The 14368-nt window shown below is 38.8% G+C and overlaps 2 protein-coding genes across 2 annotated transcripts in view; one reads left to right on the forward strand and one right to left on the reverse strand.

Moving 5' to 3' along the window:
* Positions 1-8603, forward strand: part of LOC107733471 (retinitis pigmentosa 1-like 1 protein) — a 14412-nt gene extending 5809 nt beyond the window's left edge. Inside the window, exons 3-4 of the mRNA XM_016545106.1 lie at positions 973-1150; positions 1607-8603. Of these exons, the coding sequence (XP_016400592.1) occupies positions 973-1150; positions 1607-8358 (6930 nt within the window). The 3' untranslated portion in view covers positions 8359-8603. The remainder of the gene's footprint in view (positions 1-972; positions 1151-1606) is intronic.
* A 2466-nt stretch (positions 8604-11069) lies between these two features.
* The window catches only part of LOC107734284 (tyrosine-protein kinase SRK2-like), a 4858-nt gene continuing 1559 nt past the window's right edge, over positions 11070-14368 (reverse strand). Inside the window, exons 2-9 of the mRNA XM_016546210.1 lie at positions 14115-14236; positions 13757-13923; positions 13499-13658; positions 13068-13223; positions 12877-12932; positions 11735-11885; positions 11525-11656; positions 11070-11443 (exon numbers count right to left, since the gene is read on the reverse strand). Coding sequence (XP_016401696.1) covers positions 11250-11443; positions 11525-11656; positions 11735-11885; positions 12877-12932; positions 13068-13223; positions 13499-13658; positions 13757-13923; positions 14115-14236 — 1138 coding nt within the window. The 3' untranslated portion in view covers positions 11070-11249. The remainder of the gene's footprint in view (positions 11444-11524; positions 11657-11734; positions 11886-12876; positions 12933-13067; positions 13224-13498; positions 13659-13756; positions 13924-14114; positions 14237-14368) is intronic.

Raw genomic sequence — 14368 nt, forward strand, 5'->3', positions numbered from 1 at the left:
AAATAAAATGTAAAAAAACATTTATTCACCCTCATCTTGTTCTCAACACATATGAAACACAAAAGGAGAAGTTAAAAGTATTGACCAAAAAGCACCATAAATATAATCCATATGATTTGCATGCTAGTGTTCTGGTGAACACACAGACTAAAATTTGGTCTAAAAAGTCATTATTTAATCAAATATACTTGCCCTCCCTTATGCATTCTCAGTTTTAGGACTGTTGTCATAACAACACCAGTTGCCAATGATTGTTGCAAATGTTTGAATGTGTGCATGCACTATCTGAGCACTATTGGGCAAGATTTTCAGCAAATAATACATTTTTATAACAAATTTGATGTCTTTTTTGTTAATTTTGGAATTTGATAGCCCCATGCAATGCTTTCTTATTATGGAAAAGAGCATTCTGCTGAATATCTCCTTTCGTGGTCCATTTGAAGAAAATATCAAGAGGATGAGTAAATGATGCCTGAATTCCCATTACTGGTTGAACTATTTCTTAAAAATACCATGTCAAATCTGTATTTTGTGTTTAAATGGTTGATATCCATTTTAGCTTAATTCGGGATAATTGGGGCATTTTTATCCAGTCATCGCAATGGCAAAAAGTGGCCCAATTTACCTGAATTCACCCTACATGTGCTGTTGTCATTGCAGCGAACCATTATGTTTGGGGTTTGATGATTTAGGGGTTGTAAATGCTAAAATGAGTCTGTCAGTGCAACCATGTTAAGCATTTTAAATCAGTCAATTATGAGATTACATTTTTTTGATGATTTAGGGGTTGCAAATGCTAAAATGAGTCTTGTCAGTGCAACCATGTTAAGCATTTTAAATCAGTCAATTATGAGATTACATTTCAGTCAGGATGTTGATGTTAAAAGGTAGCTATGTACACAGTGATAAGTATTTAGAGAGGATTTGACGTTATATGTCTTTTGTCTTCTGTTTATTCACTGCTCTCCATAGATTGACAATATTCAGAGTCTGATGCAGTGTCCTAGTGTGCTGGTCTGTGTGGGTCGAGAGCCCTTCAGGCCGCTGCTCATTGAAAGTTTGAAGAAGCTCTCAGACGAAAAGCTTCCAGGAATGGGCACAAGGTCTCACTCCAGTGTCTGCAGTGAAGGCCATGAAAGCAAAAAGAATGGTAAATATGTTCTTTTATTGTGTACACAGTTCAAGTTAACTACCGTTTACATTCATTTGTTTTAAGTGAGTCATTATAGTGATTAACTAACCATCTACCCAACCCACGTGTCTCTAATAATAGACTGAAGATGAAACAACCATTTGCCACCAACAGTTAATGTATTCAAGGGGTTGGTGAATCAAGAGCCTCTTTCAATTGTGTTGTTTGCATGTTGAAAATATGTTATTATCTAATGAAATTGTATATCTATTTTTTTGTCATTTTGTTTTAACAGTTAACTTTGGCCTGGAGACAAAGAAAAGCATTATCCATCCACGATCAGACTCCAGTAATAGATCTACAAGATTCTCTCTTTCTTCAGAAAAGTCCTATCAAAATGGAATATGCATGACACCAGGGTTATTATCCTTAATGAAATTGTATATCTATTTTTTTGTCATGTTGTTTTAACAGTTAACTTTGGCCTGGAGACAAAGAAAAGCATTATCCATCCACGATCAGACTCCAGTAATAGATCTACAAGATTCTCTCTTTCTTCAGAAAAGTCCTATCAAAATGGATTATGCATGACACCAGGACAGTCCGGTTGTGTCAGCAACTGTCCTTATGTTAAAGAATTTGTAGTGAACGATGACATTGAGAAGAGAGTGCTTGTTAACAAAGATGGCAGCCTTTCAGTGGAGATGAAGGTTCGCTTTCGGCTCTTCAACGATGAGACTCTTCAGTGGTCCACCGAGATCAAGAAGTCATCAGCAAATGTGAACGACTCTGGTTCTGTAAAAGATGCAGATTATCTTCAAGGTAAAGCTGAGTATTCAGACCCAGACTCCATATCTGCATCTGAGACTGATGAAGCCTTTGCAACAAAGCTGCATCAGAAGCATATCGAGGAAACACTTTGTCAGAACTGTTGCAATCACTGCCAAGAGTACGACATCTGGAAAAACCCCATGCACAAAGAACCAGGGGCCTGCAAATCACCCAGTTCCAGTGCATCGTCTCACAAAGTTGTACATAAAAAGTCATCGGTGGATAGTACGCACACAATTTCTCTTTCCAGTGGCGAGTACACTGAGCATGTGGTGGAAAAGGCCTCGTGCTTTCAGCAGACAATGGATGAAGGAGACACTAGAGTAGAATACTGTGCAATAAGTCGTTGCTGTAATCGAAGTGAAGTATCATCTGTTGGTGTCATGTCAAAGAGCAAGAGATCTTGTGAGGACGACCGTGAGAGTCACGCTAAAACTAAATGTTTTCATATGGAACCTAAAATCTCTCCTACTCCACATTGTAAGGTCATGGAAGAGCGTCCGGTTTCTGCAGTCAGCAACTCGTCCAAAGTGATTGAGTCTTTGAAGGAAGATCAGGATGATGATTATGATGACCTGCCTCCAAGTGTCTCAAGAGCATCACACTGGTCTCAAAGTGACCATCTTGAGAGTGATGCTCAACCCAAATGTGTTCATTGTTGTGGCTACCAGTCTTCACCAAGATCTTATTTGTCCCCCAGACCTCCAAGTAAAGAATCAAGCAGTGCTGTTCAGTCACTTAAGCTCAAAAAGTATAAAACCCCTTTTGCAGCGCCAGCAGAGCCAGATGGGATGAGTATGACATCTCTGATTTCAAAAGCATCCTCCAGATCCCATCTATGTCACTGTGGAGCCATAACCCCGAGTTCAGTTGCATCTGGTAGGCAGCATGGGCTTGAGGGAGAGGCTTGTAGTGCAAATTCCAGACATAGCCAAGCGTCTTGTAAATCTAGAGTCCAAGCAAACAGCCCTGGATCCAATGCATCAGATGCTCTGGAGATATGTGACGATGACGCTGCAAACAGATCTTTAAGTGCCACATCAGGTGTGTCGAAACGATCGGTTGAGTCTGGTGTATGTTCATGCTGTGGTGAGCATAAAATATTGAATGGGAATCCAGAGGGGAGTGAACCAGAGGAAGCTGATTACATTTTGTCGAAGCCAAACAAATCTGCTGCATCCACTTCAAATGCTCATGAAAACTGTGAACCAGTTAATGATATTTCGGAAAGGGAAGCCACACGGGAATGCTCTGAGTCTGCACTGTCTAAAAATTCAAATGCCTCTTCTACTTCTAAAATCTCAAAAAAGTCTAACTGCTCTACACATGAAATGTATTCTGTTGGGAAATCATCAAAATCTGAACATAATGAAGCAGAAAGTGTTGGAGAAAGAACCAAAAGTGCCACGCCAGCAGTCGGGTCAGACTGCATTGTTTCAGAGAGAGAGCCCACACCAGCCTTGGTTCTGAAAGAAATGGATAAAGCTGAAGAAAAAAGCCAAGAAAGAGCTGCCAGCCCAATGTCAGCCCATGCAGATTTATCAGGTGCTTCAAGGAAATCCCACACACCAAAGTCTGCACATTCAAAGAAAGCTAAAACGCCTAGATGTTGTAGTCCAAATGATTTAGAGGAAGTGCCATCAAACTTATTTAGTTCTCAAGTTGATATATCAGAAAGTGCTGCTACTCAGAGTCATACTACGACAGATAATCATTGTGGACAAGACACAGAGTTTCCTCAAGAAGTGAGGTCAGCTAGTGCCATGTCTAATAAATCAAACCGATCTTCTGAACATCCGTCGCATGCATCAGAGCAAACAACTAAGTCTGTCAAATCTTGTTGCGGCTTACAATACAAAGCCACTCAAAATATCAGTGGCCCTGATATTCAGTGTGAGCCGGAAACTGAGGTAACCACTGAAGAAAGATTATGCAGCCCACTGTCCAACTGCTCCAAAATATCTGTAAAGTCACATGCATCCTCAAAGTATTCACACGCAGAGTCTAAATCTGAGAAAAGAGTTTCCACTGCAATGTCTGTTCAAACAAACACGTCTAAAGGATCTTGTAGGTCCCGCAAATCAAACTACAATGTTCCAGAAACCACAGTTACCTCAGAGCCAAATGATACAACACCTAATGAATGTGCAACTCCAAAAAGTGAGTCAAATAGAGCCATCAGTGCAATGTCTCAGACCTCAGAAAAGTCTAATGCCTGCTCTGAAAGATCTATCAAATCCAATGGAAAGAGCCTTGCATCTCAGGAAGTGAAGAATGGGAAAGACATGACACAGAATGCCTTATCTGTGACCTCTCCATTGCCTAGATCAAAGAGGTCTCCATCTCCTAGATCAACCCACAACAATGAAATTAAGAAAAATGAGAGCAGAGCACCAAGTGGGATGTCAGTAAGCTCTAACCTATCCTTGCAATCCCAGAGATCCAGTAAATGTCATTGTCACAGCTCCTCAAGTGGTAATTTGAGAGAGACAAAGATTGAGATCCTAAAAGAGGATGCCAAAGGTGAATCCGAGAGTTTGTCAGGAAAATCAAAACTGTCAACTAAATCTCTTATATATAACATTAAGTCTTCAGGCAATCAATTAGATGAGCCTCTAAGCCCTACATCAACAGCATCTGTTTCTCTTGGACTAGTAGAAGAGCACAAGGGTGATGACTTTGATGAACAATCAACCAGTGACATGTCACACAGAAGAACACAGGAAGCTGGATATACGTTAGAGACTGAAAATGGAGTGGATGCAGAGGAAAGGCCAAGGACAGAAATGTCTATGAACTCTGCAATTTCAGACAAATCCAAAAAGTCCCATCACAAGAACTGTAAGACTCCTGTTCAAGCCCTCTCGCCTGTCTCAGCTGAAAGCGTCATGTCAGCAGAACTCAAGAAAAGCAAGTCAGGAAGCCAGTTAAATGAAAACAATATCAGAGTGCCTTCCAGTTCAAGAAGTAAGTCACCCTCGAGAGTTTCACAGGGAAGCACTAAAAATACAGCTATGAAAGAGAGAGATTGTGAAACTGTCAACATCATCAACCATGCAGAAATAAATGAAACCTCTTCAAAAAATGACCGAAGTGAAAGAACCTCTGGAAAAGCTAACCCAGAAAGTGACTGTTTAAACTCTTCAAAAGCCTCTGAACATTCAGTGAAGTCCAAGAACGGGCACAATACTAAAGATAGTGATAGATCTAAATGCAAACGATCTAAATGTTCTTCCCAATGTTTGGAAATAAATGGGCTGAATATAAAATATAACGGAGACAATGATGGTGGCACGGTTAAGTCATCCACATCAGACAGAACATCTGTGAAAAATGAAGCATCCAGGCCAAATTCAGCAGGGATGTCTGATATTTCCCAAAATTGTGTAAGTCTACCACAAGAGATGCCAAACAAGAATATAGCATCACTCAAGCATCCTGGTTCCTCAAGCGACAGTGTTTTATCTCAGGCACTTTCAGCAGCAGATCTGTTGAAAGAGATTGTCGGCAATGCAAGACCAGTCAGCAGAGGATCAAAGTCAGTTGCCTCCAGCAAAAATGTCGACAAGGTAGAAAATAAAAGCCAAAAAAGCAGCAGGAGCAAACACAGCAAAGTCAGCATCTCATCAGAGTGCAACAACAAGGAACTGATGCCGTCGTGCTTAACGAACACGTCCTCTACGGAAGTTGTGAGTGACTGGCTGAGGAACATTCCCCTTGATGGCCATGTTTATAAAATGGATGTCGAACTCACTGAAGATGTGACCCTGGCTCAAGGTGGTGAGGACACTTCTCAAAGAGACCAATTTGAGGCATCAAAAAGAGGCATAATAGAGATTGAGAAACCCCATGATGATCAGGCAGATGTGAATCATATTCAGCTGGTGACCAACGACATTTATGTTGAGACAGAGTTGTGCGACGAAAGAGCACAATTGAAACCTGACCGCGAAGCATTAACCAAACAAGACAGTTTGCAAAAGCAGTGTCATTCTTCGGTTCAGGTCATGAAGGTTTTACTGGGTCCAAAACTAGACAGATCCAGTAGTTTACCTGAGGTCTCCCCTGTATATGGCAGAAAATTAAGCCAGTCTGCTCAAGGGCTGTTGGATTGCTTCGCGAATTTACGATTGATTGACTCCGACTCTAAAAAGGAAAAGCATCATAAATATAATGAAATCATGTTGATCCTACAGTCTCTCTGGCTCCAAAAGCCCTCTGAGGATGAGCAGAAAAACCAGAACGCAAAGGAACATCCCTCTGCTGAAGATGAATTTAACCCACAGTCTTCATCTGGAGTTGATGTAAGCAGCGGCTCCACCGGCTCTGTTAAAGGTAGCATGAATGGCGTATTAGAAAAAATAGAGACCACACAAGGCACAATACCACCAATTGCCGAACGAGAGGGCTCACTGCAAAATAAAGAAGAAGATGAGGTTAAGTCTACAGCTCAAGCGTGTGAATGTTTAGATCCATCCAAAGTCCCCTCAGATCCAGTAACTCCAGACCTTGCAGAACGAGTCCAGGGAAGTCCAGTAAATGCACAACTGAATGATGACCAAGAAAATGGTGTATTGCAAGAAGATCAATCAGATCAAACGCCACAAACAACCTCTTACAAGAGCTCTGGGAATGAGAGTAATACTATGAAATCTCAAGAAAATACAAGCTCGGGAACTCCACCGTCTGTTCAGAGAGCTCCGCTTACTAAAAGAGTTTCACAAGACCCAGATCCCATTTGGGTGCTGAGCTTATTAAACAAGCTAGAAAAGCAGTTCATGTTACATTACGCAGATGCCATGGCAGAGTTCAAAGTGAGGTGGGATTTGGATGACAATGAGATGCTCGATAAGATGATAAGTGAGCTGAAAGAGGAAGTGCACAAACGGATTCAATCGAGTATTAACCGTGAACTGCAAAAAATCCAAAGTCGGGCTGGCAGGGGTCCAAGACCTCCGGGAAATACTCTATCGAGAAACTCAACGGTCCAGACTGAGCAGCGACGCAAGCGTCTTCGGGTCATGCGCAATAAGTCCATCTTGTCGAGAAGTGATGAAAATTACACTGCATCAGGTACAGAATACAGCGACCAGCGCAGTGATGATGAATACTGCCCATGTGATGCATGCATGAAAAAGAAAATGGCGTCCAGAGCAGTCCAGCGAGCTCAGGCTTTGAGTTTGGCTCCAGTTATGATAGAATTTGATCTGCAGAAAATTTTGCAAATGAAAAAGGATCCAGCCCAACCTACAGAACCAAAGATGGAAGAACAACACACCACCAGCGTGACTTGTGCAGTTAATAAAGAAGAGAACAACTTAGAAGTGGTTCATGAAGTGGCAGAGGAAGCGAATGACAATACTAGAGGCCATAAATTTGAGATGGCAGATCAAGAGCCAGACTGTGTTGTCAATACAGTAGATGAAGGCAAAAATGCAGAAAACATCAAAGATGTGTCTGTAGACTCCGAGACAAGAGATCCAAATGAAGAGGAAGCAAATTACAAAATAGAGTGTGGTGATGTGGAAGGTGGTGAAGAAGAGGTGGAGAATGAAGAAATGGTGGTAAATGTTAAGACATGTGCTGAGGAGGAAGTTGAGGTTGTTGAAGAAGAGGCTGAAAATGAAGGAAGTACAGAAGAGGACTGTGAGAAGAAAGACAGTCCTGAGGGAGATGCGGGAAATGTAGAAAATAATGATACGGCTGTGGAGGCAGAAAAAGAGGATGAGATGACAGAAACTGGTGAAGGAATTGAATCGGTTGACAAGGAAGCAGAAACTGAGACTGGGAAAGAGAGTACAGAAGACAAGTCTGCAGAAGATGGAGGTGATTCTAAGTCAAATAAAGTTGATACACCTACTGAAGGTGAAACTTCAAATGACGAGTCCACCAGTGAGAAGAATGCTGGTGGGAACCAGGATGGATGTGCAGAGGATGATGCCAACAAAGATGGGACATCAGACACGGGACGGGACACAGTCAGATCTGAAGAAAACGGCAAGACGCCAAAGGTAAATATCGAGGTGGAGGTCAAAGGAGACACAGAAAATGAAACAGACAAATGTAGCTCTGTTGAGGAAGATTTTGAGAAAGAAAATGATGTTGCTGTTGTTGATGACTGGGAGAGCACACTAGCGAAACAGGTAACGAGAACATCAGTGGAGTCTCAACCAGGATCCGTGGAGAACTGCATAAATCCAACAGCTAAACTGAAAGATCTTCAGAGTTTCATGGAGAGTGTTGAAAGTCAAGGAGATAGCATGGTTGTGATTACTAAACAACCAGCGTACAAAGAGACACATGGAAACCGCAAGGACATGTGCAATGGCTTGACTAAATGGCAAGTGTCTCCTAAAATAAGCAACAAGGCCAGTAAACAAAAGAAAGGACAATGATGTTATGGTGACCAATGAAGAAACATTTGATATTCCCGCATATAAAGCACTTTATTACTAATGTTACTTTAGATGGGACTTAAATGATGTGAGATGATTAATCTCAAAGACTTCTAAAGAACTAAATAGACATTTCAAAACTGTATATTGTACAATTCTGTATATTTTTCGTGTAGTCAATGTATTATTATTGTATTGAGTCTGTTAAAAGGCATTAAACTTTCATTTACACATATTTACTCCTGGATTCATATACACAGTCAAATACTGTATATACTCAGTCACAGAATCATGTACATTTTACCGATTAACATTGAATTCTCAGGGTTCTGAATGTTACAAGTATTATACTATTCATGCATTGTTTGCTCAAACCTTAACCAAGGTTAGCATTGCATAACTTCTAGTTTATGTGCTAAATGGCACAATTATATTTCAAAGTATACAACTGCAAATATGATGTAAGAAAGAGGTATTACCCAAAATGCTTTTGAGACGTGTTCGGTTTACTGCAGCAACTTTTTGCCATGACGGAATGACTTAACTAAGTTTTATTTAATTCTGAATTTGCAAGATTTTCTGATGCTGCGAAGTGGTGCTTGATGCCACATTTTACATGATAAAAGATCTCACCATGTGTGGTATTTAAATCATCCTTGATCCAGTTTTGTTGTATGTTGCTATTGTACTGTAACATTTACAGTAATAAATGCTCAACTCTGAGAATGTCACATGATGTTTTCATAACAGGTCGGCACATATTTAGCATTAGGAGTTTGTTGTTTTAGGTATCTGACTATGTAAATGTCAACAATTGCACTGACTTGCTCATCAAGTTTCTGTTTGTATTGTTGCTCTGCCATGGCGTTTTTTTTTTTTTTTTTTACCTGAAACAGGATACAGTGCTTTGTGTGGCTAAAATTGTAACATCTATGTATTTGTGTACAGCATGTTTCCACAAGTTCCACAAATCAGACTTTCAGATTTTTGCAGATAATTTACAGTGAGTTTTGCACAGGTTCGCACCATTTATTTTATTTTTTTCCGCATTGTAGTGTTCTTTGTTATACGTGTTTTTCGTTATTTGTCCTTCAAGTATTCAGTGATATAGTCGGGAACACACACTTAAGTACACATAATTGCAGCAGAGTTTGAGTCCAGCAGCTTGAATAGATCTTGCGTGATTCTAATCTCATTGCCATTGCATTGGGAGTATCTTTAGCAGGGAGAGAGGATTGAGGTTGACTTGCATCAGTCATTAATCTAGTACAGCTATTAGTCAATGGTATGTAAATGTAGTTCAACAGGGTGCATAGATGTCACACAAGCCTAGACTTTACAGTATATGTAGAGAAAACCATTAATTTCACATAGCCTATGCTAGTTTGAATAAAATGCGTTTATCCCATTTATTTCCAATGTAACGACCCTTGTGTTCTGCTTTTGAAACCACAGGCCAGAGAAGGGTTGACATCCATTCAAGTGTCATTCTTACAGTTTACTACCAACAAAAGTTTGGAATAATTAAGAATTCTTAAATGTTTTAAAATTCGTTTCTTATGCTCATCAAATCTGCATTTATTTGATTTTAAAAAATGCAGTGAAAACAGAAATATTTTTTACAATTTAAAATATGTGTTCTCTATTTTAATATATTTTAAAGTGCAATTTATTCCTGTGACGGGGAATCTGAATTTTCAGCATATTAGGATGATTTCTGGAGGATCATGTGACACTGAAGACAAGAGTAATGATGCTGAAAATGCATATTTGCATAGAAATAAATTACATTTTAGAATATAATATAAAAAAAAAATGGTTCTTTTAAATTGTAAAAATATTTCACAATAATACAGTTTTTACTGTATTTTTAATCTAATAAATGCAGCCTTGGTGAGCATAAGAGACTTATTTCAAAGATATTAAAAATTTATTTCAAAACTTTTAGACCGGTTGTGTATATACTTCATAGAACAGATTGATATTTACTTTAAATAATTTGAGCTTGTTTTTTTCCAAGACAAGTATTTAGAGCTGTTAAAATATTTTAGTAATGTAAAAGTCATCTGAAATGTTTTCAGAAGGAAGAAGGAAACCTGCCTTAAACAGTACACTTACAGTAGTGGCAACAGTCCCGATTTACATGATTACATTAATATGTTCTTTATCAGGTCACAGAAAATACATGCTCCTACAATAGTTTTTAGAATTCACATAAAAGTTAAAAAATCGAACATTCGTTTGCAAAGGCTCTGCTATGACCAAATGTTCAAAGATCACATGACATAGTGTTTCTACATTGGGGCCAAGATAGCCATAATTTTTTAGTTCAGCAGCTTTGATCACAAAAATATCAGTCAACAATTGAATATTTCCTGCTTACCAGGGAATATTAAAACAGCTTTTTGGAAACTAAGAAACTTCATAATCACCTTTAGTAATACTGATTAGCAACGCTAGTAATAGTCATTCTAAATCATGTGTTTGAGAGATTTATGTCACAGTTTGCATATGGATGAATCTCAGGAAACCTGTCAAGAACATGTGAACATGTAATTGCCTAAATCAAAATGTATTTATTTATTTTAACATTTTGCATTAAGAAAATTAAGCCCCTTTTTAAGGCCATTTTAAGTTTCTTTTCCCATGATAAGTTTTAGCTCCAAATTACATACATTATTTTATATCTTTATGCAGTTTTGAATTTTAAAAAGTCACATTACGGTAATTTTTACTGTAATATTTTTGGTCATTTTTTACATTTTCATGAGAATCACCCATATTGCATCAATTTCAGTAGATATTACCTCTGTAAACTATAAGTGATTGTATGTGTTAGTTACATATAATCTAAGCTCAAAAGTGTCTCCGCCCTCTCATTTCTACAGTATCTACTCCAGTTCAGAATCAGGCTCATGTATGAGAGCCATCAGCTTCTCCCGTAGCTCCGTAAATGTTGGTCTCTCCTCAGGGTTTGATCTCCAGCACAGCAGCATAATGTCATAGAGCGCTTCGGGACAGCCGGCAGGTCTCTCCATCCGCTCTCCTCTCTGAATGGACCGAACGCATGACATTTTTTCCATCCCTGAGATTGTGGAAGAAAGATGTGTTGGGTGAGATGTGATACTACAACCACATTATGTTTAGGGTTGTGAAATGTGTTTACCAGGGTATGGGTCATCTCCATACGTCACGATTTCAGTTAAAAGGATGCCAAAAGACCAGACGTCACTCTTGCTTGTGTAAGCCTTGTCCTCAAATATCTCAGGGGCCATCCATTTCACAGGGACCTTTATATCTGCAGATAGATGAGAACTGTTATGCACTTTGTGTTTGTATGTCTTACATGCCTGAACGAACATATCAAATATCTCACCTGATGAAATTCTGTGGCTTCCAGCGAGATTAATTTCAGCGAGTCCAAAATCGGCTATTTTGCAGCATTGCATGTCGGTAAGCAGAATGTTATCGGCTCTCAGATCACGGTGAACTATTTTATTCTCAATGTAAATCATTCCTTCAGTAATCTAAAAAAGAAATAAATCCAGTATGTGACTTAGTTTAGCAAAGGGCCGTAACTACTACAGACATTGAGGGGAAAATGTTATATTTTTGCCTCAGTGGTCTAGGCGCTCGACAATGTCAAAATGATTGAGATGGCTTCAGTTTTTAATGGTCAAAGAGTGCGAGGTAAAATGTAAGTAACTAAAAACGGTAAAACTCAACTGTTTAACTCTAGGGGAGTTGGAAAATTAGCCTATTTTCAAAAATAGTGGAGTGTTCTTTTAACAATGCAAGATGCACTGCTGAGGTATATGAAATGTTTTATATAAATGTGACTGTTGTGGCAGATGTGAATGGGGAGTTTCTATGCATCTGTAAGGTGTTTTAACCCCAAATAGAGGGCTTCCTCATTCCTCAGCTCCTTGAGTGCATTTGGAGAACTGATATGTCCTTCATGATGATCGATTTCCGGGAGTGAGGAAATGAGGAAGCATCAATTTGAGAAGCAGCTGATCTCGCATGACAGCAGCACCAAATGGAATTGCAAAAATAATGAACACGTCACCTGTCTCCCTAACATTAATGTCAGTGTTGCTGTGTCAGGCCACTTAAACTAACAGCAATAAATGGAGCCTTTTCATAGAAATCAATGTATGAATTGCTTACTTAGAGAGAATGCATTGACATATATAGGTTATAATGATTCATCAGTGTATGTTATTCTAAAGATTTAAAAAAAAAAAAAATTTTTTGTGTACTATAAAGTTAGGTTAAAAATAGCACTGCTTTGAAGTTTCCAGAAAACCCTTTTCTAGCCGCTCTTATTTTTTAATAAAAGGGGTCATATAGAGACACTTTTCACCATCCTGCCCTGCAGTCCCTCCCATTGATTTTCTTGTTTCTTTCAGAAATGGGAGTTTTTATGTTGAGCTTAATTGTTTTTAAGGAACACTGGCCGTATGCTTTTTGATCACATTCCAGACAACTGAATTACTCTCAAAGAAATCAAGTTACCTGGACGGCAAAATCCATCATGATTGAAAACTCCAGGTCTTGTTTCTCTTTGTGGCCTGAAGAAAAGTATAAACTTATTTCTTAAAAAGCACTTTTTTTCTGCAAAAGCAATGTGTCAGTTAACGTCAAAATGAAGGTAATGATATCTATAGTGTTTTTAGTTGCAAACAAGTTGATATTACTTCACTTACTGATGAGAAATTGCTTTAAACTGCCATTTTTCATGAGCTCTGTGACTAAACACATGGGTTCACTATTAGTACACACAGCGTAGAGCTTCAGCAAACGCTCATGATGCAGCTCTTTCATGATATCAATCTCTGTTTTGATATTTGAATAGTTGACATCTGCAAGTAAAGTGGGACAGATAATATCAATTGATCATAATTTTAAAAGTAAATCACAGGTTTGTTTTGGATCATGATTAGCAGGTGAAAAATGATACTAAATGCAACAAACCCTATATTCACGACAGCAAAATATGTTTATGAGAATATTAATGAATGTCATTTCTTAATTTTTAGGGCATTTTGTTTGCTTTTATGTCGGCACTCAGTGTTAAATGTAAAACATGGGACATGAAGTAAAACCAGTTGAGAACCACTGATTTAACCTGATTTACCTTTGAACTCTTTGATGGCCACCTCTGTGGTGTTGTTCCAGAGCCCCTGCCAGACCTCCGCAAACTCCCCGCTGCCCAGCTTCTTTATTTTGGTAAGTGAGCTTCTCTCTACCTCCCATTTGGTTTCAAATGACAGAGTCAGAGGAGCTGGCTGGTCCAGCTAGAAGAGTAATGGACAGATTGGAATTGTGCTGGAAAACTTCGTTATAGGATGCTGCAGTACTTTCATTAATCTGTAGGTTGTAACTCTTCTCTGACCTTCACACAGGGTTCGTGAAGCTTCGCGCAGAGTCCGCCCTCGTTTTTAGAGTAAAACTCTATCAGCTCACGCAAGGTCTGGAAGGTTGTGTGATGAACAAGGAAAAACTGCTTGTCGTTTTCTCCCTTCTTGACCCTGTATTGCCGTGCATGAAGGCCATTCCACACTTTAAAATAAATCATTTGTAGAAAATGTTATTTAGCTACTCTCCAAGGTAAGATCAAGGTTGGTTTATTGTTACTAGATCTCTTTTTTTATTGGGTTGAAGTGCAAAACAATACAGTTAAATAAAAGCGTAGAGGCTTGAGATATTATATGTGTGTGTGTGTGTGTGTGTGTGAATCACTCTTGTCATACCTGATAAGTAATATTGATTATTCTCATCACACTTCCAGACGAGAAATGCACCCTCTTTGTTCTCTGGTCTCAGCAGACATCTCCTGGCCTCTATACGTGTTTTAACACTCTCAAAAAACCATCTGAAAATCAATTGATACTAGTTTTTATTAAGTGTATTTTAATTTGAGTCCAATACATTATATGGTGGCACAACTTTGTATGGCAGATTAAATGGACAATAAAGTAAATTAATTAACAAGTGAATCTCAGGA

This window comes from Sinocyclocheilus rhinocerous, unplaced genomic scaffold, assembly GCF_001515625.1.
Source record: "Sinocyclocheilus rhinocerous isolate Xijiao unplaced genomic scaffold, SAMN03320098_v1.1 scaffold853, whole genome shotgun sequence".
Classification (NCBI taxonomy): Eukaryota; Metazoa; Chordata; class Actinopteri; order Cypriniformes; family Cyprinidae; genus Sinocyclocheilus; species Sinocyclocheilus rhinocerous.